The 26,244-nt window shown below is 49.0% G+C and overlaps 1 protein-coding gene across 1 annotated transcript; it reads right to left on the bottom strand.

The window, feature by feature from the left end:
- Positions 1–865: 865 nt before the first annotated feature.
- On the bottom strand, positions 866–12,320 carry LOC126030809 (zinc finger protein OZF-like). Its single transcript, XM_049789045.1, has 6 exons — positions 12,216–12,320; positions 9,732–9,853; positions 8,450–8,576; positions 6,977–7,054; positions 4,409–4,485; positions 866–2,157 (listed from the first exon to the last, which is right to left on the bottom strand). The coding sequence occupies exons 2-6, from the start codon at positions 9,777–9,779 to the stop codon at positions 940–942; spliced, it is 1,548 nt and encodes a 515-aa protein (XP_049645002.1). The 5' UTR covers positions 9,780–9,853; positions 12,216–12,320; the 3' UTR covers positions 866–939.
- Positions 12,321–26,244: the final 13,924 nt, after the last annotated feature.

The following is a 26,244-nucleotide window of genomic DNA, read 5'->3' on the forward strand; positions in this document are numbered from 1 at the left end:
AGCATGGAGGTAAAGCGTTTGCCTTTCATGCAGGAGGTCATCGGTTCGAATCCCGGCGTCCCATATGGTCCCCCGTGCCTGCCAGGAGCAATTTCTGAGCCTGGAGCCAGGAATAACCCCTGAGCACTGCCGGGTGTGACCCAAAAACCAAAAAAAAAAAAAAAAAAAAAAAATCCTTCAAGGCCGGAGAGATAGCATGGAGGTAAGGCATTTGCCTTGCATGCAGAAGGACAGTGGTTCGAATCTCAACATTCCATATGGTCCCCCAAGCCTGACAGGTGTAATTTCTGAGTGTAGAGCCAGGAGTAACCCCTGAGTACTGCTGGGTATGACCAAAAAAAAAAATCCTTCAGCCTGAGAGCTTTCATTGTTCAACTTCCCTACATGGTGCTTTTTCTTGGTGCTTAAAAGGGGAGATGAAGGAAACAGAACCCTTTCTTCAATGAGTCTTGAAGGAAGGAGAGTTCCACAAATTAAGTGGCTCATATCCCATCCACCTTGTGGGGAGAAGGACTAAACATGTGGTGTTTTTCTTGGGGGTAATGGGGTTGTGGCTTGGAGGGGAACCACAGTTCCAGGCCTCATGCAAGCAAGCCTGTGTTCCTCCACTGAGATCTTTATAGCCCCAAATAGGCATAAGCTTCCTGTGTTATGGGATTGATCTGGCATTCAGAAAGGAGTTAAGGACGTCTGGGTGAACATACATGATGCATTCAGATTTAGATCTAAAATAAGGAGTCCGAGCAAAGAGGTTTGAACATTTTATTGATCATGTTTTTGCCCTTTTGGTTTGGGGGCTACCCCCAGCTGATCGTCGGCTCCACACTCCGGAATTAGTCCTGCTGGGCCATCTGTAGAGCCAGGGATGGAACCTGGATCAGCAGCAAGGTCAGGGCCTTCCCCACTGTTACTGGCCCTCAGAGCCATTGTCCATTTCTTTTATTTTTCAGGTTTCTTTCTAGTGTGAATTTTCTGATGGGCACTCAGGCCTGAGTATTGAGTGAAAACCTTCCCACACTCCTGACACGCATAGGGCTTTTCTCCCGTGTGGATTCGCATGTGCACAGCCAGCACCGAGGAATACGCGAATGCTTTTCCGCACTTTGTACACGGGTAGGGTTTCTCTCCACTGTGGGTTTTCATATGGAGAGTGAGCACGGAGGCCTGAGTGAAGGCCTTCCCACACTCTCTGCACTCGTATGGCTTCTCACCCGTGTGGATTCTCATATGTTTCCGAAGGCCGGAGGACTGAATGAAGGCCCTCCTGCATTTGTCACACTGAAAAGGTTTCTCCCCGGCATGGACCTTCATGTGAAGAAGCAAGTGTGAGGACTGCGTAAAGTCTTTCCCACACTCCTGACACGAGTAGGGTTTCAATCCGGTGTGAATCCGCATGTGCGTCTTCAGGTTGGAAGACTGCGTGAAGGCCTTGCCACAGTCCTTGCACACGAAGGGTCTCTCTCCCGTGTGGATCCGCCGGTGGAGGCTGAGACCCGAAAACTGAGCAAAGGCCTTCCCACACACCAGGCACACATACGGTTTCTCCACTGTATGGATCCGGAAGTGCTTGGTGAGATCCGATAAGTAGGAGTATGCTTTGCCACACCTGACACATGTATGAGGTTTCTCTCCCGTGTGGATCTTCATGTGTTGTCTTAGGCCGGAGGACTGCGTGAAGGTCTTACCACACTCCTTGCACTTGTAGGGCCTCTCTCCCGTGTGGATTCTCATGTGTGTCGTCAGGCTCCAGGACTGGCTGAAAGCTTTGCCACAATGCTGGCATGCGTAGGCATGCTTGCCACTCTGGGCAGCAGGGTACCGGGCGCATGGCAAGCTTCTCGCAGTTTCCTGACACTGGGAGGGGTGTTTCTGTACCGGATTATTCCTGGGAACACGATCTGTAAGGATTCCGTGTTTATCACAATTAAATGGCTTCGTGCCAGGCTGTGTTTTTGCATGCAGTGGGCTGGCTGACTTCCTGGTGGCTTTGCCAGTCATCGGCTTTGGGGACAGGGAGCTTCTTTCCTGCTGTGGGTCTGTGGGTGATCTCGCTCCCCGGGGAAGAGCTCCCCCACAGAGGCCATGGTGTGAGTGTTCATGTGAGTCTTTCTTGCATTCTTCATGAACAGATGCATTCCACGCATGCTGATGGCTGCCCTGCGGAAGAGGAGAAAGAATGAAGCCAGCAATCTGTTCATTGATACCATTTACTCAAAAACAGAAACAGCTGGGGTTGGAGTGATTACACAGCAGGGAGAGTGTTTGCCCTGCATATAGCCAACCCAGGTTCCATCCCTGGCATCCCCTATAATCCCCTGAGCTTGCCAATAGTAATTTTTCTTTTGGTTTTTGGTCCACACCTGTTGACACTCAGGGGTTACTCCTGGCTATGCGCTCAGAAATTGCTCCTGGCTTGGGGGACCATATAGGATACAGGGGGATCGAATCATGGTCTGTTCTAGGTTAGCTGCATGCAAGGCTCTACCACTTGTGCCACTGCTCCAGCCCCTGCCAGTAATTTCTAAGCATAGAGCCAGGAGTAACCCCTAAGTGCTGCTGGGTGTGGCCTAAAAACCAAAAAAGGAAAAGAAGGATGAAAGGAAGGAAGGAAGGAAGGAAGGAAGGAAGGAAGGAAGGAAGGAAGGAAGGAAGGAAGGAAGGAAGGAAGGAAGGAAGGAAGGAAGGAAGGAAGGAAGGAAGGAAGGAAGGAAGGAAGGAAGGAAGGAAGAAGGAAGGAAGGAAGAAAGAAAGAAAGAAAGAAAGAAAGAAAGAAAGAAAGAAAGAAAGAAAGAAAGAAAGAAAGAAAGAAAGAAAGAAAGAAAGAAAGAAAGAAAGAAAGAAAGAAAGAAAGAAGAAAAACAGCAGTTTGGGCTGGAGCAGTAGGGCAATAGGGAAGATATTAACCTTGTATGTAGCTGGCCCAGTTTTAGTACTTTTTTTTGTTTTTTTTTTTTTTGTTTTTTTTTTCGGGCCACACCCGTTTGATGCTCAGGGGTTATTCCTGGCTAAGCGCTCAGAAATTGCCCCGGGCTTGGGGGGACCATATGGGACGCCGGGGTATCGGTATCGAACAGTGGTCCTTCCTTGGCTAGCGCTTGCAAGGCAGACACCTTACCTCTAGCGCCACCTCGCCGGCCCCAGCTGGCCCAGTTTTAACCACAGGTATCCCATATGGTCCCCTGAGTAACCTCTGGGTGATTCCTGAGTGCAGGGAAAGGAGTAACTCCTGAGCATCATCTGGTGTGGCCCTGTTCTGCCCCATAAGAAAAAAGAAAACACACACCAAAAAGAAACTAGGTGTGGTAAACTTAAAATATCTTCAACTGGGGCCAGAGCAATAGCACAGTAGCAGGGTGTTTGCCTTGCATGTGGCCAACCCAGGATGAATCCAGGTTCTATCCCCAGCATCCCATATGGTTCCCCCAAGCCTGCCAGGAGCAATTTATAAGTGCAAAGCCAGGAGTAACCTATGAGCATTTGCCTTTCATGCAGAAGGAAGGTGGTTCAAATCCCGGCATCGCATATGGTCCCATGTGCCTGCCAGGGGCGATTTCTGAGCATAGAGCCAGGAGTAACCCCTGAGCACTGCCTGGTGTGACCCAAAAAAAAAAAAAAAAAAAAAAAGGGGGCCGGGCGGTGGCGCAAGAGGTAAGGTGCCTGCCTTGCCTGCGCTAGCCTTGGACGGACCGCGGTTCGATCCCCTGGTGTCCCATATGGTCCCCCAAGCCAGGAGCGACTTCTGAGCGCATAGCCAGGAGTAACCCCTGAGCGTTACCGGGTGTGGCCCAAAAACCAAAAAAAAAAAAAAAAAAAAAGAATCAGGAATAACTCTTGAGCATCACAGGTTGTGATGCCCCCTAGAAAAAAAAAGTCCCCTTGGATAGCACAGTGAGATAGAGAGATAGCACAGTGAGGGGTGCTGACACTGGGAGGGTGTTCAAGGGCATTTGCCTAAACTTCCCGACTCAGGGGAAGCATCCCATATAGTCCCCTGACCCTGCCAAAAGCGATTTCTGAGCACAGAGCCAGGACATGCCCCTTAGAGTCACCGGGTGTGGCCACAAACCAAAAAAAAACAATAAAAAAAAAGAGGGGGTTAGATCATGGGTACAGTCTTATTTTTGATTTGGGCTCTATATTCTACCTAATGAAATATCAACATTATTCCATATGGAAAAGTAGGAATGTGGAGCCAGAACCATAGCACAGCAGGGAAGGCGTTTGCCTTGCATGCAGCCAACCTGGGTTCCATCCCCAGCATCCCATATGGTCTCCTCAACACTGCCAGGAGTGATTTCTAAGTACAGAGCCAGGAATAACCCAAGGGCTGCCAGGTGTGGCCCAAAAAATAACAACCAAAAAAAAAAAATTGAAAAGCAAGAATGCCTGTTCCCAAACACAATCTTACCTTCTCCAACCAACTGGATGCTGCTTTTCCAAACTGAAATGAATGACACTCCAATGCTTGAAGTTGGGGTTGCCATTCTAAATGAAAACACAAGATGTAGTAGAAACCCAGGCAGAATGACTTGTGAATGAACTGCCTAAATAAGAAACCCATGTTCGGGCCCGGAGAGCTAGCACAGCGGCGTTTGCCTTGCAAGCAGCCGATCCAGGACCCAAGGTGGTTGGTTCGAATCCCGGTGTCCCATATGGTCCCCCGTGCCTGCCAGGAGCTATTTCTGAGCAGACAGCCAGGAGTCACCCCTGAGCATCGCCCAAAAACCAAAAAGAAAAAGAAAAAAAGAAACCCATGTTTATATTCATCATTTTTGAAGAAATATAAAGGAAAGAGATTGGGGCTGCAGAGTAGGGCACTTGCCTGGCACATAGCTCACCTGATTTCTTTTTTTTTTTTTTGTAGTTTTTTTTTTTTTTTGGGGGGGTCACACCCGGCAGTGCTCAGGGTTTACTCCTGGCTCCATGCTCAGAAATTGCTCCTGGCAGGCACAGGGGACCATATGGGACGCCGGAATTTGAACCGATGACCTTCTGCATGAAAGGCAAACGCCTTACCTCCATGCTATCTCTCAGGCCCCTCACCTGATTTCCTTCCTTCCTTCCTTCCTTCCTTCCTTCCTTCCTTCCTTCCTTCCTTCCTTCCTTCCTTCCTTCCTTCCTTCCTTCCTTCCTTCCTTCCTTCCTTCCTTCCTTCCTTCCTTCCTTCCTTCCTTCCCTCCCTCCATGCTATCTCTCAGGCCCCTCACCTGATTTCTTTCTTTTTTTTTTTTTGGTTTTTGGGCCACACCCAGCGATGCTCAGGGGTTACTCCTGGCTGTCTGCTCAGAAATAGCTCCTGGCAGGCACGGGGGACCATATGGGACACCGGGATTTGAACCAACCACCTTTGGTCTTGAATCGGCTGCTTGCAAGGCAAACGTCGCTGTGCTATCTCTCCGGGCCCTCACCTGATATCTATCCACAGCGTCCCATATGGCCCCCTAACCAGGCCAGGAGTGATTCCTGAGCACAGAGCCAGGAGTAAACTCTGAGCATTGCCAGCTGTGGCCCAAAAACAAACAAACAAAAAACAAAAACAAAAACACAGGAGCCAGAGAGTTAGTAAGGCCCTTTTCTTACATAAGACCAACCTACGGGGTTGGAGCGATGGCGCAAGCATAAGGCATCTGCCTTGTGTGCATTAAGCTAACTGAGGACAGAATGTGGTTCGATCCCCCCACATCCCATATGGTGTTCCCAAGCCAGGGGCAATTTATGAGTGCATAGCCAGGAGTAACCCCTGGGTGTCACTAGGTGTAGCCCAAAAACAAAGAACAAAAGACCAACCTGGATTTGATTCCTGGCATCCCATATGGTCTCCTGAGCCCCACCAGGAGTGATTTCTGAGCACAGAGCCAAAAGACAGCCCTGAGCATTGCCAGAAATTAATGGATGTGGTTCAAAAACAAAACAACAAAAAGACAGTATGGTAGTATCCAATTCCCTATCAATAATGATTATAAATGTGATAAGTCTAAAATGATCAATCAAGATCTAGAGTGACAATAAAGCAGGTAAGAAACTTGTCTTGCCAGGGCCAGCCCAGGTTTGATCCCTGGTATGCCATCTGGTTCCCCAAGAACCCATCAGGAATGATCCCCAAAGCAGTCAGGAATCAGCCCTGAGCATTGCCAGGTATAGCCCCAAAACAAACAAACCAAAAAATCAAAATAAACAAAAAATAAAGAGCCAGAGTGATAGCACAGTGGTAGGATATTTACCTTGCACATAGCCAACCTGGGACAGACCCGGGTTCAATCCCCGGCATCCCATATGGTGCCCCCTAGCCTGCCAGGAGTGATTTCTGAGAGCAGAGTCAGGAGTAAGCCCTGAGAGCTGCTGGGTGTGGCCCAAAAACAAACAAAATATTTTTGTCAGGGCTACAGTGAGAATATAGTAGAGGGGCCGGGCGGTGGCGCTGGAGGTAAGGTGCCTGCCTTACCTGCGCTAGCCTAGGAGACGGACCGCGGTTCGATCCCCCGGCGTCCCATATGGTCCCCCAAGCCAGGAGCGACTTCTGAGCGCATAGCCAGGAGTAACCCCTGAGCGTTACCAGGTGTGGCCCAAAAAACAAAACAAAAAAAAAAAAAAAACAGAGAATATAGTAGAGAGAGCACTTGCCTTGCATGTGACCCACCTAGGCTGACTTCGTGAGCAGCACTTACTCAGAAGTACATCAACCAGTTCTAAGGAGACTTAGGGAAACCTCAAGACAGATCCAGGCTTGAATGCCCTTTTCTCCCACTCACTTTTTTTTTCAATGAAGTTGCCCAGAAATTTATTTATTTACTTGGTTTTTGGGTCACACCCGGCAGCACTCAGGGCTTATTCCTGGCTCTATGCTCAGAAATCGCTTCTGGCAGGCTCGGGGCGGGGGGCGGGGGGACCATATGGGATACTGGGATTCTAACCACCAACCTTCTACACGTAAGGCAAATGCCTCCATGCTATCTCTCCAGCCCCTTCTCCCACTCACCTTTAAAGATGCTCTTCATCATCCTCAAGTCTCCTTGTTCCAACCATGAGATGAGGGAAGGTTTAAATCGAGAAGCACCTGGTCACACAGAGAACCACTATCAGGCAAACGGCCTTGAATGAGACACAGATGGGGGGCTTGTGAAAAAGAACAGCGGAGGGTGCTTGCCTTGCATATGGCAGACCCGGGTTTGCTCTCCAGCACTGCAAAAGGTCCCCAAAGTGCCAGCAAGAGTGATCTCTGAGGGCCCAGAGAGATAGCACAGCGGCATTTGCCTTGCAAGCAGCCAATCCAGGACCTAAGGTGGTTGGTTCAAATCCCGGTGTCCCATAAGGTCCCCCGTGCCTGCCAGGAGCTGTTTCTGAGCAGACAGCCAGGAGTAACCCCTGAGCATTGCCAGGTGTGGCCCAAAAACCAAGGAAAAAAAAAAAAGAATAATCTCTAAGCTCAGAGCCAGGAGATAGCCCTGAGCACAGCCAGGTGTCCCCAAAATAACAAAGATAAGGAAAAATACAAGTAAATAATTTGTTCCATGGAATTACAGTCATTGATGTTTGTTTTCTGGTATATATACATATATATTGGTTTGGGGGTCATACCCGGCAGTATTCAGGAGTTACTCCTAGCTCTGTGCTCAGGAATCTCTCCTGGAGGTATTTAGGGGGACCATGTGGGATGCTGGGCACAGGTTAGCTGTGTGTGCAAGGCAAGCTCTCTCCCTACTATACTATTGCTCTGGCTCCCATGGATGCGAGGTGACTCAATTGAGTATCTGGGATCACTGAAGTGGTTCTCAGGATAACATGCTGTGATGGAGACACAACCCGGGGATTCCAGGTGCAAGGCTTGTGCTCCAGCATTTGACACAATCCCACCCCCAATCTTGGGTGAAAAGCTATGAGTGCAGAGGGCTAGTACCTGAGCTACCCACTCCCACTGTACTCTCTGGCTCCCAGAGCCTCATCATAAATCTAGATACCAGGGGCCGGAGAGAGAGCATGGAGGTAAGGTGTTTGCCTTGCATGTAGAAGGACGGTGGTTCGAATCCTGGCATCCCATATGGTCCCCTGAGCCTGTCAGGGGCGATTTCTGAGCTTAGAGCCAGGAGTAACCCCTGAGCACTGCTGGGTGTGATCAAAAAAATTAAAAAAAAAAGGGGGGGGGGCGGTTTTGCCTTGCAAGCAGCCAACCCAGGATCTAAGGTTGTTGGTTCAAATCCTGGCGTCATCCCATATGGTCCCCCGTGCCTGCCAGGAGCTATTTCTGAGCAGGAGTAATCCCTGAGCACCGCTGGGTGTGCCCCCCCAAAAAAACAAAAACAAAAAAATAAACCTAGATACCACATGGGCTGGAATCCCATGAATGCAAAAAGGAGCACCTGTTCCAGACCCTGCTTTCCAGTAGGCATCCCTGGCCTGATCCTGGGGTCTCCCAAAGGTGTGGCCTGCACAAGTACCCCAGGGCAACTCTCACCTATGGCCTGCAGGTGCTGGTAGATCTCCAGCATCACATCTCTGTAGAGCTTCTTCTGAGGGGCATCCAGGTACAGCCATTCCCCTGGGGAGAAGCTCACAGCCACCTCGGGGAAGGTCACCATGTCCTGAGCAGCACACACAAGAAGAGGTCAGGGTCCAGGCCCACCCCAGGCCCTAAAGTGAGGAAGGGTCCCCTCTCGGGCACAAGAAACTCAGGACCTCTCTTCTATGCCCTTGGGAGAAACCAGCCTCAATATTCTTTTCTTCTCCAGCACCCTTGAAGGACGGGCCCCAGAAGTCATTCTAGGAAGCCTGAGCAGCCAACATGACTTGTGGATGCTACTAGAAAGTGAAGGGCCCGGAGAGGCGTTTGCCTTGCAAGCAGCCAATCCAGGACCAAAGGTGGTTGGTTCGAATCCCGGTGTCCCATATGGTCCCCCGTGCCTTCCAGGAGCTATTTCTGAGCAGACAGCCAGAAGTAACCCCTGAGCATCGCCGGGTGTGGCCCAAACCCCCCCCCAAAAAAAAGAAGGTGCTTGGAGATAGTGGCTTTACACAGACACCCCAAGTATACTCTCTGGCACCAGTAGGTCCACTGGGCACTGCCGGGAGTGATAGAGCACTAAGCCAGACAAATCTGAAAAGGCAACTCTGGGTCTGACACAGTCCTGTACCCCAAAGCCTGCCTGCACACACCCTTCTCCCCCACTCACTCCTGGCTTGTGTATCCTAGAAACAACTCTAAGGGATCTCTGAGCAATAGTATAGCAGGGAGAGTGCTTTCTTTGCATGCAGCTGACAATGACTCAATCCCTGATACCCCAGAGTGGAATCCTGTAATCCCAACCAGGAGTGATCCCTAGGCTCAGAGCTAGTATACCCTAAGAGCCACTGAGTGTGGCTCAAAAAAAGAAAAAAAAAGGGCCCGGAGAGATAGCACAGCGGCGTTTGCCTTGCAAGCAGCCGATCCAGGACCAAAGGTGTTTGGTTCGAATCCCGGTGTCCCATATGGTCCCCCGTGCCTGCCAGGAGCTATTTCTGAGCAGACAGCCAGGTGTGACCCCCCCCCCAAAAAAAAAATTAACAATAATTAAGTCAAAATTTATTTTTAATTCTGGGCACCGGATAGGGGACCCCAAGATCAGCCAACAACAGCCTTGAGTACAGAGACAGGTGGGTGTGCCCCATCCCAAACTGACAAGCCCAGAAGAGGGACTGAGCCCCAAGGCAGGTACATTTGGGGAAAGCAAAGTCACTGCAGACCCAACACAAGTACTCACCTCAGGCCGATCAGGTTCTTTGCTGGTCATTTTCTCAGCAGCTGTCATTTCCTACCAACAGCAAAAAGGCCTTTAAGTGATGCAGGCGTCCTGCATCTCAGCAATTCTAGTGGGTTATAGACCTTCAGAAAAAGAAAGCGGCTAAATGGAATATTGCAGAAATGATTACCACATAGGAAGTATGGTGACTCAGGTCTGACGAGTGTGTGATTCAAGTTTAATCTTTTTGAGCATGGGAATTTATAGGGGTAAAATTAGCCATAGGTGAAGAATAATAATCACAATGCAAAGTACAACAGTAACAATACCCAAACTATGGGTGTGACTGTAAAAAATCTAGGTTACAAAGGAGAAGGTTACAATTCAAAGCAACTCTTAGGAAGTTTACTTTAAATGCAAAATTAGGATTAGGAGGGAGTAGAAAATGTCTAGGAACTTGATCTTTACTAGGCTGGACTTTATTGTTTTAGGTAAAAGGAGGAGCCAAATCCCCTAAAATGTGTTTCTTTATTTCTAAAGGAGAGTCAATCGATAGTCAATAGCCAGGATCTGCATACTAGTTAAGCCCTTGATTACCAGGAAATGCAGCTACAAGGACATATTTGAAAAAGAGAAAAGGTATTGTCTTTGCTTTTAAGAGAAGGTATGCGCACCCCCAGAATGAGCACTGTACCTACCAAAGTCCCTGACTGGAAGTACCTTCATTGGAGCTGCAAAGCACCCCAATTGGGCACTGCAGGGAACCAAGGTCCTATGGGGCTGAATTTTAGCTTTTTGTTTGTTTGTTTTTTGAGCCTTGCCCAGCATTGCTCAGGGGTTACTTTTGACTCTGCTCAGAAGTCACTCTTGGCAGGCTGGGGAGCCATTTGGGATGCCTGAAATCCAACCCAGGTCCATCCCGGGTCATCTGCATGTAAGGCAAACGTCCTACCACAGTACTATCACTCCAGGCCCCTGCATTTTTGCTTTTTGTTTTAGGGCCACACCCAGTGATGCTAGGGGATACTCCTGGCTCTGCACTCAGAACATATGCGTTGCAAGGGAGCAAACCCGAGTCAGCCATGTGCAAGGAAAATGCACTCCTGTTGTGTTACCGCTCTGGCCCCTGGGAATAGATTTTCACAACCACAAGCTAAGGGCCGAAGGGGGTGCTGGAGGGTGAGTATAGTGGGGAAGGTGCTTGCCTGGTACATGGTCAACCCAAGTTTCAATCCCTGGCACAGTAGGATCCCCTAAGCCCCACCAAGAGTGATCCCTGAGCACTGAGGAATCCCTGACATCCTGGGGTGTGCCCCCCCCAACAAAACAAAGCAAAAAAAAAAAAAAAAAACTAGGGGCTAGAGTGATAGCATAGCACGGAAGGACTTTTGTCTTCATGTGGCTGACTCAGGTTTGATCCCCAGCATCCTATATGGTCCTCTGAGCCTGCCAGGAGCAATTTCTGAGTGCAGAGTCAGGAGAAATGCCTGAGCACTGATGGGTATGGCCTAAAAATAAAAACAAACAAACAGGGGCCGGAGACATAGCATGGAGGTAGGGCATTTGCCTTGCATGCAGAGGGACAATGGTTCGAGTCCCGGCGTCCCATATGGTCCACCGAGCCTGCCAAGAGCAAGTTCTGAGTGGAGAGCCAGGAGTAACCCCTGAGCACTGCCAGGTGTGATCCAAAACAAACAAACAAACAAAAAACATAAGCCTAGGGGCCGGGCGGTGGCGCTAGAGGTAAGGTGCCTGCCTTGCCTGCGCTATCCTTGGACGGACCTCGGTTCGATCCCCCGGCGTCCCATATGGTCCCCCAAGCCAGGAGCGACTTCTGAGCGCATAGCCAGGAGTAACCCGTGAGCGTCACTGGGTGTGGCCCAAAAACCAAAAAAAAAAAAAAACATAAGCCTAAAGGCCAGGTTCAGTGGCTTGGGGGAGATCTCAGGTGAGGAGGCTCTTCAATTTTCACTCAAGGGGTATTACATTTAAGGAAAAGGAACTGGAACCAGGAAATGTTAGGGCTACAGTGAGAAGACAAGGGGGAAGACTTGTGCTTTGCAAGAAGCTATCCTGGGTATTCAACTGCCAGCATTACTTAGGGTCCTCCTGGTCCCATCTGGAGTGATCCATGACAGCAGATGCATGAGTGATCCCTGAGCACACACTAAGGAGTGATTACTGAAAGAAAACCCATGGTGACCCCTGAGCACAGACCCAGATATAGCCCAAATACAAAAAAAAATTTTAAATCCTTAAATCAGGGGCCGGAGCGGTGGTGCAAGCAGTAAGGTATCTGTCTGCCTTGCCCACACTAGCCTAGGATGGACTGATCGAACCATGGTTTGATCCCCTGGCATCCCATATGATCCCCCAAGCCAGGAGCGATTTCTGAGCGCATAGCCAGGAGTAACCCCTGAGCATCACCAGGTATGGCCCAAAAACCAAAAAAAAAAAAAAAAAATCCTCAAATCAAATAGAATCTATAAATATCCATCGTATCACCTTAGAATTGCAATCTGGGCGAGCACCGTGGGAAGAGTCCACTTCATGTCTCATTTTACGAAGAAGGCACTTGCAGGCATAGTGAGTTCAGAAGTCTTTGGCTTTTTGTTCCTGTTCAGAATCAAACATTAAAAAGAGAGAAAGAATGAACTATATAGGGGCTAGAGAGATTGTCCCAGGGTAAGGTAAACTGGCCTTGCAAAGGCCAACATCACCAGCTTGGTCCCCAGCACCCCAGACCCTGAGTGCAGGGCTAGGAATATGCCCTGAGTACTTTCAGGTGTGGCTTTCAAATTGAAAGACAAAAAAAAAAAAAAAAAAAACATAAATTGCAAAGTGAAAACAAATATACAAAAATATGATTCTTTCTTTTTTGGAAAGGCCACACTCAGCGGGACTCCACGGTCATGAGATGCTGGGGATAAAATTCAGGCCCCCCATGAGCAAGGCAATTACCTCTGTGCTATATCTGTGGCTTATAATTTCTTGTTTTTGTTTTATACTGGGAGGCATGAAACCCAGGAACTCGGGGGCTGGAGCAATAGCATAGCAGATAGGGCATTTATTTGCCTTTCACAGAGCCAACTAGCGTTTAGTCCAGGGCATCTCATATGGTCCCCAAGCCTGCCAGGAGTAATTTCTTTTTTTTGTTTTGTTTTTGGGTCACACCCGGCAGCGCTCAGGGGTTACTCCTGGCAAGCTTGGGGGACCAGATAGGATGCCAGGATTCTAACCACTGTCCTTCTGCATGCAAGGCAAATGCCCTACCTCCATGCTATCTCTCCAGCCCTGAGGAGTAATTTCTGAGCACAAAGCCTGGAGTACCACTGGATATAGTCCCCAAAACAAAACAAACAAAAACAGGAAGTTTCAGTGAGGCTACACCCTGAGTCCTGGTTAAGAAAAGAGCCTTGGGCCGGGAAGGTGGCGCTAGAGGTAAGGTGTCTGCCTTACAAGCGCTAGCCAAGGAACAGACCGAGGTTCGATCCCCCGGCGTCCCATATGGTCCCCCCAAGCCAGGGGCGATTTCTGAGCACATAGCCAGGAGTAACCCCTGAGCGTCAAACGGGTGTGGCCCAAAAACAAAAACAAAAACAAAATAAAAAAAGAAAAGAGCCTTGATGGGACCTGACAAACAACTCAGTTTCTATTCCCAGTACCCTGAGTTCCACCAAGCGATTCCTGAGCACAGTGAGTAAGGGTTTACAGGAGTAAGCCCTGAGCATGTCCAGATGTGGCCCAAAACAAACAAATAAAAAGAAGGGGGGGAGACTTTGACCTTCCAACTGAAATCTTTTCTTTCCCTCCCCTCGTGATAGCCCTAGATGTCTGTCCTTGAGATGTGACTATAGGACTTAAGGCTGAGGGATGAGAATGTCAGCATTCAGCAGAGCTGAGAACTATGAAAACAACTATAGGATCATTGGTACAGGAGAAAGATATTTTGAGCTCAAAATCACACATATAATTTTTTATACAAAGGGAAAAAAGTTTATTTGGGGGGGGGAGCCAAACTCAGCAGTGCTTACGGCTCATTCCTGTCATTCCTGGCTTTGTATTCAGGGATCACTCCTGGCAGGGAGCAGGGGACCTTATGGGGTGCCAAGATTCTAATCTGAGATGGCATGTATAAGTAAGTACAGGCATGCACATTACCTGCTGTACTATTGCCCCAGCAATGGCCTGTTTCAGTAAAGAAGGTCTTTTTATTGGGGGTGGGGGGAACTGGAAGTGTTGGGCCACACCAAGTGATGCTCAGGAGTTTCTCCTGACTGTGCAGTCAAGAATCAGTCCTATTATGCTCAGGAGACCAAATGGATTGGTGGGTGCATGGCCAGCATCCTACCTGCTGGACTATTGCTCTGGCCCTGTGAAGAAAGACTTTTCGAATAGTCAAGGTCATATGCACACTCCAGTCTGTGGCTGCTTTGCCATAGGACAGACAGAGGTGAGTTTTCCAAGAAGGGAACCAACCTCTGCTTTAGACACAATCAAAAAAGAATACAGGAAATTGGGAAAAAGCAACAGCACAGTGGGGAGGCATCTGGCTTCCAAGCATCCAATCAGGATCTGATCCTCAGCATCCTATATGGTTCCCCTGAGCCTGCTAAGAGTAATTTCTAAATGAAGTAACCCCTGAACATTTCTGGGTGAGCCCCCAAAACAAACAAATAAAAAAACATGAAATGGGACAACAGTGAAACCTGAAGATAAAAAACACAGATATACCCCCTGATCTACCCCCACATAATCCTTTCAAATCAAACCCAGTCATTATCACACACCCATGAAAATGTGGGGAGATTTTGCCACAACAGGTTGTGCTCAGTGGGGTTCAAGGAGGTCTGTGTGGTGCTGTGAAGGGAACTTTGGCCAGCTATGTGCAAGACAAGTGCTGGGCTCCCCAGTCTATAATGTCTGCAGCCAGTTTAAAACGTTAGAACGCTTCTTATAGTGGCCATTCCCCCCACTTAAAAAAAATAAAAAAATCACTCTCTGGGGCCAGAGAGATAGCATGGAGGTAAGGCGTTTGCCTTTCATGCAGAAGGTCATTGGTTCGAATCCCAGCATCCCATATGGTCCCCCGAAACTGCCAGGAGCGATTTCTGATCGTGGAGCCAGGGGTAACCCCTGAGCACTGCCGGGTGTGACCAAAAACCAAAAAAGAGGGGGAAAAAAAAAAAACCAACACTCTCAAGATCCAGAGTGATAGTACAGAAGTTAAGCTGCTTGCTAGGCATGATGCTGACTCAAGTTTGAACCCCAGCATCCCATATGGTCCCTGAAGTCCCACCAGGAGTGATTCCTGAATGCAGAGCCAGGAGTAACCCCTAAGCCCCTCCGGATGTGGCCAAAAAAATATTCACTCTGGGTTGTGCCTATGATTCAGAATATTGTCTAAATAAAAAGGAGCATTAAAAGCATTCTCTAGAGCCCCGGAGAGATAGTACAAGGAGATCCAAGATTCATACCACGCACTGCATAGGGTCCCCTAAAAACTGCCAGGCATGAACCTAGAATGCGGAAACAGGAGTTAAGCCCTGAGCCAAGTGCAGTCCCAAAACAAACAATCCTTAAAAAGAAAAAAAAATTTTTTTTCCAGCTGCTAATGCGGGTCCTTGCAACCACTTTCCTGCACCATCCGCACCCCCTGACACTCACCCCAATATCCGGGGATCACTAGGGCAGAGAGAGGGAGAGAGATGGGGCGCAGCAACAGGAAAGAGAAGCAGAAAAACGCTCTTTCTCCGCTAGAAACATCGCCCAGGCGGGCGTCTGCAACCTGCACGCCAGCCGGTACCCCAAGGAGCAGCGGTACTCCGGGAGAGCACAAAGCGGGCGATCGCGGGCCTTCTGGGCTCTGGCTGGCAGTTTGGAGACTAGAGGCGCCTTCAAAGTCCGCCCTTGCTTACCCACTGCACCCCCAGACCCGTTCACTGACTCCCCATTCACAGGACACAACAGGGGCATTTGCAGGGCCAAGAAGCAGAGGGACCCCGGTGTGAAAAAGTTCCCAGTGGCGCGTGACGTCACATCCGCGGCCCCAGCGCCTTAAAGGGCCAGGCATCACAATGACCAGGAACGCTTCTAGCAAACTGGAAATTTGCAGTTTTTGCTTTCTTTTTTTTTGGGGGGGGGTGGGGGTGGGCCACACCCGGCGGTGCTCAGGGGTTACTCCTGGCTGTCTGCTCAGAAATAGCTCCTGGCAGGCACGGGGGACCATATGGGACACCGGGATTCGAACCAACCACCTTTGGTCCTGGATCGGCTGCTTGCAAGGCAAACACCGCTGTGCTATCTCTCCGGGCCCAGTTTTTGCTTTCTTGTGGGGTCGGCTTTGGGTTGCTTAGAAACAGTGGGTTCTGCCTGTGGGCTAAGGTGGTGGTCATGGTGGAGAGAGAGAAGGCTCCAGGATCCATCTTAGATATTGGTGGTGGTGGTTCTTGGGTCACACCCAGCAGTGCTCCCAGGGTTTGCTTCTGGTTCTGTGCTCTGGAATCACTCCTAACACAGCTCTGGGGAGCAGATGGGATGTCGGGGTTTGAACTCAGGTCAGCTGGGTGCGAGGTACTGTCTCTCAGGCAAGGTACTACCTACCACTGTGCTATGTTTCAGGCCCCAGCATCAGCTTTTTTTGTTTGTTTCTTTAGGGGAGAAGAGGGGAGAAGACCACACCCAGCAGCACTGAGTGGTTACTCCTGGCGGGCTCAGGGGACCATGTAGGATGCTGGGGATCGAACCTGGGTCAGCCGTGTGCAAGGCAAACGCCTACCCGCTGTGCTATCACTCAGGCCCCATATATATATATATATATATATATATATATATATATATATATATATATATATATATATATATATATGCTTAGGGGTTACTCCTGGCTCTGCGCTCAGAAATCGCTCCTGACATTCAGGGGACCATATGGGATGCCAGGATTCGAATCAACGTCTGTCCTGGTTGGCCACGTACAAGGCAAATGCCCTACCGCTGTGCTATCTCTCCAGTTCCTTAAGCATTAGCTTTTTTTTTTTTTTTTTTGGGATTTTGGGCCACACCCAGCGGTGCTCAGGGGTTACTCCTGGCTGTCTGCTCAGAAATAGCTCCTGGCAGGCACGGAGGACCATATGGGACACCGGGATTCGGGTTTCAAACCAACCACCTTTGGTCCTGCATCGGCTCCTTGCAAGGCAAACACCGCTGTGCTATCTCTCATTAGCTTTCTATCAGAGATAAATGCTTTTAGTTTTACGGAGAAGATAACTTGGGGTCACACCCATGCATGTCTACTCAGGGAACTAGTGGTACCCCCGTATCTCACTCAATCTGGTCAGCTGCGTGCAGAGAAGTCTTTCATCTCTGTCCCTGCATTGTTAAGTTAAAGGGTGACTTTCCTGTGATTTGTGATTTTCCACCACTATTCACAATGACCTTCCTGGTCAGCTTTGGGGAAGTAGGTCATAACCCTGGTATACAGGACGCAGACTATGGAATTTTTTGCATTCCTCTGGATTCTTCCTTTTTTTTTTTTTTTTTTTTTCTTTTCTCTTTGGGCCACACCCAGCAGTGCTTAGGACTGACTCCAGGCTCTGCACTCAGTGATCACTCCTGGCATTTGCTGGGGGACCCAATGGGATGCCAGAGATTGAACCTGGATGCAAGGCAAGTGTCCTTCCACTCTACTACCGCTCTGGCCCCCTCATGGCTTAGTTTTTTTAAAGTTCATTTTGTTTGTTGGGGGGGGGGGGGACACATGACTGTGCTCAGAGGTTGATTCCTGGCTCTATGCTAATGCACCATAAGGGATGCCGAGAGTTCAACCCAGGTGGGCCAAGTGCAAAACAAAGGCCTTCCAACTCTACTAGGAGTAACCCCTACTGAGCATTGGCAGGTGGGTACCCCCAAAATCCCAAAACCAATAAAACTATATTTTGAGTAGGTGGTCTTCAGATTAAAGCAGAAGCCTCTATCCTTAACCCCCCCAGCCATACCCTTCAGTATTTTCCCTCCCTACAAACCCACCAACCCGGAGCCAAACCGAAAGGGGAAAAAAAATTGCCACTTCTGGGCAAAGACATCAAATGGGGCTCTTTAAGGCGCTGTGACTGCAAAGTGGCAAAGTGACGTCAGAGCTTCGTGCTGTCGCCAGTAGGCGAGTCACGTGACCAAACCCTTCCAGGGCCTGCAAAGGGGACCCCGTGGGAGAAAAGGGGGACTTTGAAGGGCGACTCTAGTCTCCGAAGTGCCGCCTTTGGGAACCCCAAATCTTCTTGGTCTTCACTTTCTTTTTTTTTTTTTTTTTTTTTTTGGTTTTTGGGTCACACCTGGCAGTGCTCAGGGGTTATTCCTGGCTCCAGGCTCAGAAATTGCTCCTGGCAGGCACAGGGGACCATATGGGGCGCCGGGATTCGAACCGATGACCTCCTGCATGAAAGGCAAACGGCTTACCTCCATGCTATCTCTCCGGCCCCTAGGTCTTCACTTTCTAAGCTGCAGGGCGCTTGCACCACGTCTCCAAGTCCCCAAAAGTGACCTATAGGAAGTTTCTAGGGAAAGAGCCTTTGTGCAGCACGAGGGCAGCGCTGGGGCCCACACCCATCCTCTGCCCCTCTTTGATTCCCAGGTTTGGGGGTGAGTCTTGGGTAAAGGCTGATCAGGGACCCACTGCAGGAGACTCAGAGCGGTGATTTTGAATTGTCTTTGCCTTTGCAAAGATCTTAGATCTTTAGGTTTCCCCCCAACGCTTTGCTTGGAATTAGGAGGCTCAGCTGGCTTTGTGCCCAGGCAGTGCCTGACCGGGCCGCTCAGGACACCTCCAGGGTATTGATACCAGCGCTGCACGGGGGGCGCTCATGACCCCATAAGGCTACTCTCAAGGGTTTTGGGGAGACCCTTCAGGGCTGAGGTTCCTGCTATGCTTTTGCACTATGCTGAACACCCCATTCTATTTTAAACCCCTAAACTTCTCGGTGCCTGGATGGAGCTGGTGGAGGAAAGGAATGTTGCGAGCAGACTGACATGCAGATCCCCTAAGGTTTAGGGGGTTCCTGTCCTGCGCGTGGGGTGTGCACACGTTGGTATCATCATAGCTGCCTTGTGCATTGTGCTCTGGGCCTCAACCCTTGCCCCAGTCCCGCTGGGCTTTGTGTGCTGAACCAGGGTCTCAGGAGCTGGGGGAACCCTGCAATCACCCCTAGTCTCTGCTGGGTGGGGATGTTCATGCAGCCCCCAGGAAGGCTGAGCTGAGCTGCTGACTGGGTGGTGAAATACTGGGTAGGGTTGGGATTGGAGAACCCTGCTGTCAGGGGAGTGGTATTAATTTTGGGGTTTTTTGGGGGGATCACATCCCTTGGTGCTTTTAGATTACTCTTGACTTTGCACTCGGGGATTACTCCTAGGGGACCATAGGGGGATCAGACCTGAGTTAGTCACATGCTAGAAAACGCCCTCCCTGCTGTGCTGACCCTCAAGCCCTGAACATGTTTCTTCATTTTTTTGTTTTTGGACCACATCCAGCGGTGCTCAGAGGTTAAGCCTGGCTCAGAAATTGCTCCTGGCAAGCTCAGAGGACCATATGGGATGCTGGGAACCGAACTAGGGTCAGTCCTGGTCGCCCGCCTGCAAGGCAAACACCCTACCGGGCTTCCTCCTGGCTCTGCGCTCAGAAATCGCTCCTGGCAGGCTCGGGGGAACCATTTGGGATGCCAGGATTTGAACCATCATCCTTCTGCATGCAAGGCAAATGCCCTACCTCCATGCTATCTCTCCAGCCCCCTTCTACTTATTTCTTGATGGGCTGCCATGAGGTTAGATGTGACTGTGACAAGTAGAAATGGGTGATCCAAACAGAGATCTGTGAAGTTGGGGGCTAGGCCTTGCTCTTTGAGCCTTTTCTGCAGCAGTTAGAAGACGGTGGGGCTTTTTTGTAGAAAGGAAGTTGAGTTTGGAAGAGGAAATTGGAAGAAAATCTGGTGTCTTGAAGGAGTAGAGAATATTTGCTTTTTTGTTTTGTTCTGTTTGTTTGTTTGTTTGTTTGTTTGTTTGTTTCAGGGCAATACCTGGTGGAGCTCAGGGATTACACCTTGCTCTGTGTTTAGGAATGACTCCTGGCTGGACTCAGGAGATTGTGGGATGCCAGTGATTGAACCTGAATTGGCCACAGGCAAGGCAAATGTCTTCCCCACTATTACTCTGACCCCTGAGTAGTTGCTTTTTTTTTTTTTTTTTTTGGTTTTTGGGCCACACCTGGCGGTGCTCAGGGGTTACTCCTGGTGTCTGCTCAGAAATAGCTCCTGGCAGGCACGGGAGACCATATGGGACACCGGGATTCGAACGAACCACATTTGGTCCTGGATCGGCTGCTTGCAAGGCAAACACCGCTATGCTATCTCACCGGGCCCGAGTAGTTGCATTTTAACCAACTTTTTTTGGATTTGTTTCCTGCTTTCTGGGCCAGTGGTTTTCAGGACTTAAACCTGGCTTTGGCTCAGGGTTCAATACTGGTAGACTCAGGGTACTGGAAATTGAACCCAGGTTAGCCAGATACAAAAAAGTGCCCACTCCATTGTGTTATTGCTTCCCCCCCCCCCATTTTTATTTTTTTGATTAACAAACTTCAGTTTTATGAGTTTCAAGTTGAATTAATTTTATTCAGAAGGGAGTTGGGCCACACTCCTGGCTCTGCTCTTAGAAATCACTCCTGGTGGTGCTTGGGGACCCTGTGTGGTGCCAGGGATAGAACCAGATTGGCTGTATGCAAGGCAAGTGGTCCACCTGCTGTACTATCAGTCTTTCATAATTTTTTTGTTTGTTTCTGGGCCACACCCAGGTCAGCATCATAGGAAATGGAGACAATGACATACAGGATGGGCATTCTAGTCTGTAGTCACATTCCAATCCCTTTGTGGGCCGGAGTGATAGCACAGTGGTAAGGCGTTTGCCTTGCATGCAGCCAACCCAGGAAGGATCCAGGTTCGATCTCTGGCATCCCATATGGTCCCCTGAGCCTGCCAGGAGTAACCCCTGAGAGCAGCCAGGTATGGTGTGAAAACAATAAAAACTTTCAGTAATGATCTATGAGACTCAAAGAAGTGATTATTCTATTTTTTCTATTTTTTATTTCTTTGTTTGTTTGTTTTTGGGTTACACTCAGCAGTGTTCAGTGGTTACTCCTGGCTCTAAGCTCAGAAATAGCTCCTGGCAGGCTCGGGGACCATATGGGATGCCGGGATTTGAACCAATGACCTTCTGCATGAAAGGCAAATGCCTCATCTCCATGTTATCTCTCCAGCCCTGCTTCTTTCTGATCAGGTGCTTGTGTATTTAATAAGCCTGCTGTCATCTCCTACTTGGAACATGGAGACTTAAGGGCTATGAAGAGAAACATCTTTTTTTTTTTGGGGGGGGGTCACACTGGGCAGCACTCAGGCTCTACACTCCTGGCAGGCTTGGGGACCATATGGGATGCCAGGATTCGAATCACTGTCCTTCAGCATGCAAGGCAAATGCCTTACTTCCATGCTATCAAAGAGAGACATCTTTAAAGGTGAATTTTTCTAGGCTGGAGAGAGAGTGCTTGTATAGGGCACTTACTTGCTTTCAACAACCTTACCCCATATGATTCCCAGCCCTCACCAGGAATGACCCCTGGACACCCCCTGGAGCCAGGTGTAACCAAAGGGTGAGGGAAGAAAAAAATATGAGTTTTTCTAAGAATCTCACTGATTAATGGGATGATTAGTCAATTTAGAACTATATTGAGAATATCTAAATTATGTTTTCTTTGTAGCCAGAACAGTAGTGCAGCAGGTAAGATATTTGCTTCGCGTTTGCCTTGCAAGCAGCCGATTCAGGACCAAAGGTGGTTGGTTCGAATCCCGGTGTCCCATATGGTCCCCCGCGCCTGCCAGGAGCTATTTCTGAGCAGATAGCCAGGAGTAACCCCTGAGCACCGCTGGGTGTGGCCCAAAAACCAAAAAAAAAAGATATTTGCTTCGCACATTACAGGCCTGGGTTTAATCCCCGACTATTCTCTTGAGCACTGCCAGAAGTAATTTTTGAGTGTAGAGCCCTAAGCCATACTGGGTGTGGCCTAAAAACAAAAAAAATTGAATTATATTGAGAATATCTAAATCATGTTTTCTTTTTTTGGGGGGAGGTCACACCCAGCAGTGCTCAGGCATTACTCCTGGCAGGCTCGGGGGACCATATGGGATGCCGGGATTCGAACCAATGACCTTCTTCATGAAAGGCAAATGCCTTACCTTCATGCTATGTCTCCAGTCCCCTAAATCATGTTTTCTTTTGAGGGACTTCTCCTTTTGGTTTTTGGGTCACACCCAGCAGTGCTCAGGAGTTACTCCTGGCTCTATGCTCAGAAATAGCTCCTGGAAGATTCGGGGGACCATATGGGATGCCGGAACTTGAACCACTGACCTTCTGCATGAGAGGCAAATGCCTTACCTCCATGCTGCCTCTCCCACCCCGGGACTTCTCCTTTTAAGAAGGGTTCATACCCAGTATTGCTCAGGAATTACTCTTGGCTTTGCATACATAGAAGGAAAACATCTTCTAACTGTTCTATTTCCTGCCCCAAAGCAACTTCTTTTTGTTTGTTTCCTTATTTGTTTTGTTTTGTTTTGCTTTTGAGCCATACTGGTGGGACACGGGGCTTATTCCTTTTTCTGAATTTAGGGATCAGATCTCGTCAAACTCTGGAACAGTTAGCTAATCAGGGGTATGGGTGAAATAAGTGTCTTAATCCCATAACCATCTCTCCAGTCTCCCCTACTACAACAATAAAAAAGCTTCTTTAACTAAAGAAACCAATCAGTTCATTGAAAACTTTACATATGAAGCTCATTCATGCCAACTATTTCAACTTCTTTTCATTCTGCTGCTCATTACATAATTGTTTTGTTTCTTTTTCTTTTTCATTCTAGCATGTGAATTTGAGCATAACCACAAAAAACTTGTCCTTTCATTCATTTGATTTTTAGGAAGGAAAAATTCAATCAGGTAGGCATAGTGAGTTCCATAAATCTAAATATATATAAAATATATATAACATATATTTTTGGGTGGGGTGGATTATACCCAACAATACTCAGGGCTTCCTCCTAAATCTGTATTCAGTAATTACTCCTGGCAGTTTTCAGGAGACCATAGGGGTGGGGTTAGGGATAAAACTCAGGTTATAGCCATGTAAGTCAAGGGAAGGGATTCTTCCTGGCTCTGTGCTCAAGAATTACTCCTGGCAGTCTCAGAGGACCATATGGGATGCTGGAGATCGAACCCAGGTTGGCCACATGCAAGGCAATCACCCTAACTGCTGTCCTATCTTTCTGGCCCCATTGTTTGTTTTTTTTGTTGATTGGAGAAAAGGAGGTGGGGTTCAGCTATACCAGCTGTGCTCCTGTCAGTGCTCGAGGGACTATAGGCAGTGCCAAGCATCAAACCAGGGCTTACTCCTGACTCTGTGCCTGTGAGCAGCTGCCTATGTAACCAGCAGTGTACTCTCAAGCTCCACATATTTTATTAATTTTGGGGGATGGTGGGAACACATCCAGTATTGCTCAGGGCTTTTTCCTGGTTCTGCACTCAGGGATCACTCCTGGAGGGCCAGAGGTCAGCTCTATGCCAAGCATATCTCTCTCTCTCTCTCTCTCTCTCTCTCTCTCTCTCTCTCTCTCTCTCTCTCTCTCTCTCTCTCTCTCTCTCTCTCTCTCTCTCTCCTCACTCCCTCCCTCTCATCCACCTCTTTTTTTTTTTGGTTTTTGGGTCACACCCGGCAGCACTCAGGGGTTATTCCTGGCTCCACACTCAGAAATTGCTCCTGGCAAGCTTGGGGGACTATATGGGATGCCGGGATTCGAACCAATGACATTCTGCATGAAAGGCAAATGCCTTACCTCCATGCTATCTCTCCGGCTCTTCATCCTCCTCTTCTTTCTTCTCCTCTTCTCCTCTTCCCCCCATGCCAGGCAAGATTCCTCCCTTCCTACTCCACTCTCCCTCCCTCCCTCCAGCATGGGGAACTGAATCTTCTTTAAAGACTCATCCACATCATTCAGCTTGGAAAAACTTAAAGAGTCATGGCAGCAGTAGGCAGCAGTCATGGAAAAGTCCAGAATCAGTCAACTTATGCAGCCTGGTTCCCCACTTTCTAGACAGTGTTGTTTTGGGGGTCACACCTGGCATGTAAAAGGGTACAATTCCAGTCTGCACTCAGGATCATTCCTGTCTCTGCACTCAGAGGATCCTGTGGGATTCTGGGGATTGATCCAGGGTTTGCTGCATGCAAGGCCAGCCCCCTATCCACTGCACTATATTTCTGGCCCCCACACTCCAGGCTGAGCTTGCCTTGAGAAGTCTGAGCTGGTTTCAGTGCCCATCTGTCTGTTCCTTGCCAGGTGTGTCCTCCAAATCGGTGGAACCTATGATGATTGGCGGCGGCGGCAGAAGCAAGGAGAAATCCAACAATGATCAGTGTGAGTTCCTGGACCCTCCGGGGCCACCCAGGAACCCAGTGGACTCGCTCTGGAGGACATGTTCAATAGGGTCATAAAACCATCACTGAAAAAAGCAGCCCAGGGGGGCCAGAGAAATATCATGGAGGTAAGGCCTTCATGCAGAAGGTCATTGGTTTGAATCCTGGCATTCCATATGGTCCCCCGAGCCTGCCAGGAGCGATTTCTGCACGCTGGAGGGGTGGAGGATCTCACTCACCCCCTGGCTGGTCAGAATTCGCATGGTTACTCCTCTCGGGAAAGGCATGTGTGCAAAAAACAAACAAACAAACAAAACAAAAACCCCCAAAAACCTTCATTGAACAGGACCAGGGAAATTACTGAGTGGTCAGGGCATCACACTTTTGGTTATTTTGGTTTGTGGACAGCACCCCAAAAAGCTCAAGAATTTTCCTGGTGGGGCCGAAGCAGTGGCGCAAGCGGTAGGGTGTTTGCCTTGCACAAGCTAATCTAGGAGAGACTGCGGTTTGATCCCCGGGCGTCCCTAATCCATTGTTGGATTAGGTCCCCCCAAGCGAGGAGTGACTTCTAAGCACATAGCCAGGATAACCCCTGAGCGTCACCGAGTGTGTCCCAAAAACCAAAAAATAAATAAGGATTTTTTCTGGCTCTGCACTTAGGAATCACTCCTGGTGGTGTTCAGGGAATTATATAGGAGACAAGGGCTCAAATGCCTTTCCCCATTATACTACCCTTGCCCCCCAATCTTTCTGAGTTTGTGCCCCATATCTCCTGCTTCAGCTCTATAAAGTATATATAGATTATCCCCTGCTGGCCAAAGTCCTGATGCGATTGCTGTGGTCAGACCAGCCTGCTGCAGAGACTAGAGTGAGTCCAGACCATTTCATGGAGTGAACCCAGCAAGTGTGCGGGCACCAGCATCTCAGGGGGCACATCCAGCGCCACCTCGGAAGTGGGTACCATTAATGCATCCACTCTCAAAGATCTGAGCTTGCAGTGTTGCTCAGAACCCACATCAAGGCCTCCATTCCCTTCCTGCAGACCCCCACCGGCACATGGCAGGTCCAGCTGTTACTTCCACCCTTTCACCCTCAGCCTGCATTTCTCCTTCCCTTCCAGCCTCAGGACCTAAATCCACCATGACTTCCCAGCAGTGGCAAGAGACTTAAGAGATGGAGCTTGGCTGTAGAATGGGCGTGGCCGCACTATAAGTGGGTAATGCCATTGAGGGGGCGAGGCTCCGAAGTGTGGGTGTGGTTGTACTGCTGCAGGAGTTTCCTGGGGGAACTACAACTCAGACTACATTTCCCACAAGCCTATGCACCTGCGACTGGTACTGAGGAGGGGAGAGGCTTGCAGATTAGGAGGGGTCTTGAACCCCTGAGACCCTGTGATGGAAAGATCCTGTTGCTTCCCCATAGTACTAGTGAGGCTCTGGGGATCCTACGAGGCGCCAAGGATCAAACCCCCAGGTCAGCCACATACAAAGCAAGTGTCTTCCAGTCCCAGAAAAACTTGTACTTTTTTTTCTCTTTCGATTTTGGGGCCACACCCTCTGAGTGCTCAGGCCTCACTCCTCCGGGACTCCTGCCAGAGATTCAACCATGCAGAAGTTCAAATCCTTCCCGATGTTATCACTTCTGCCTTGTTGTGGGTGGGGGTGCTAGGGCCAATATTTACTCCTGTTTTTGTTGTCAGTGATGACTCTTGGGGGGGGCTCATTAGTGTTGGGATTTGAACCCCGATCAGACGTGTTCAAGACCAAAACCCTACCTACTGTACTATTTCTACTCCCTCCCTAAACTTTTTTAACCTCATAAATTGTTTAGACATCCCATCTTTTTCCTGCTTTCTGAAACTCAACCAAAATCATTTTGTAGTTGTGGCTGTTTTGGTTTTGTTTTATATTGCTGTTTTATTTTTCCAGCCATTCTTGGTGTTCAGGGCATACATACTCCAGGCTCAGTGCTCAGGGGTTATTCAGGATAATGCTTAGGGGCCATGTGGTGCAGGAATAAAACCTGGGGCTGTCATATGCACAG

The sequence above is a fragment of the Suncus etruscus genome, chromosome 15, assembly GCF_024139225.1.
Source record: "Suncus etruscus isolate mSunEtr1 chromosome 15, mSunEtr1.pri.cur, whole genome shotgun sequence".
Classification (NCBI taxonomy): Eukaryota; Metazoa; Chordata; class Mammalia; order Eulipotyphla; family Soricidae; genus Suncus; species Suncus etruscus.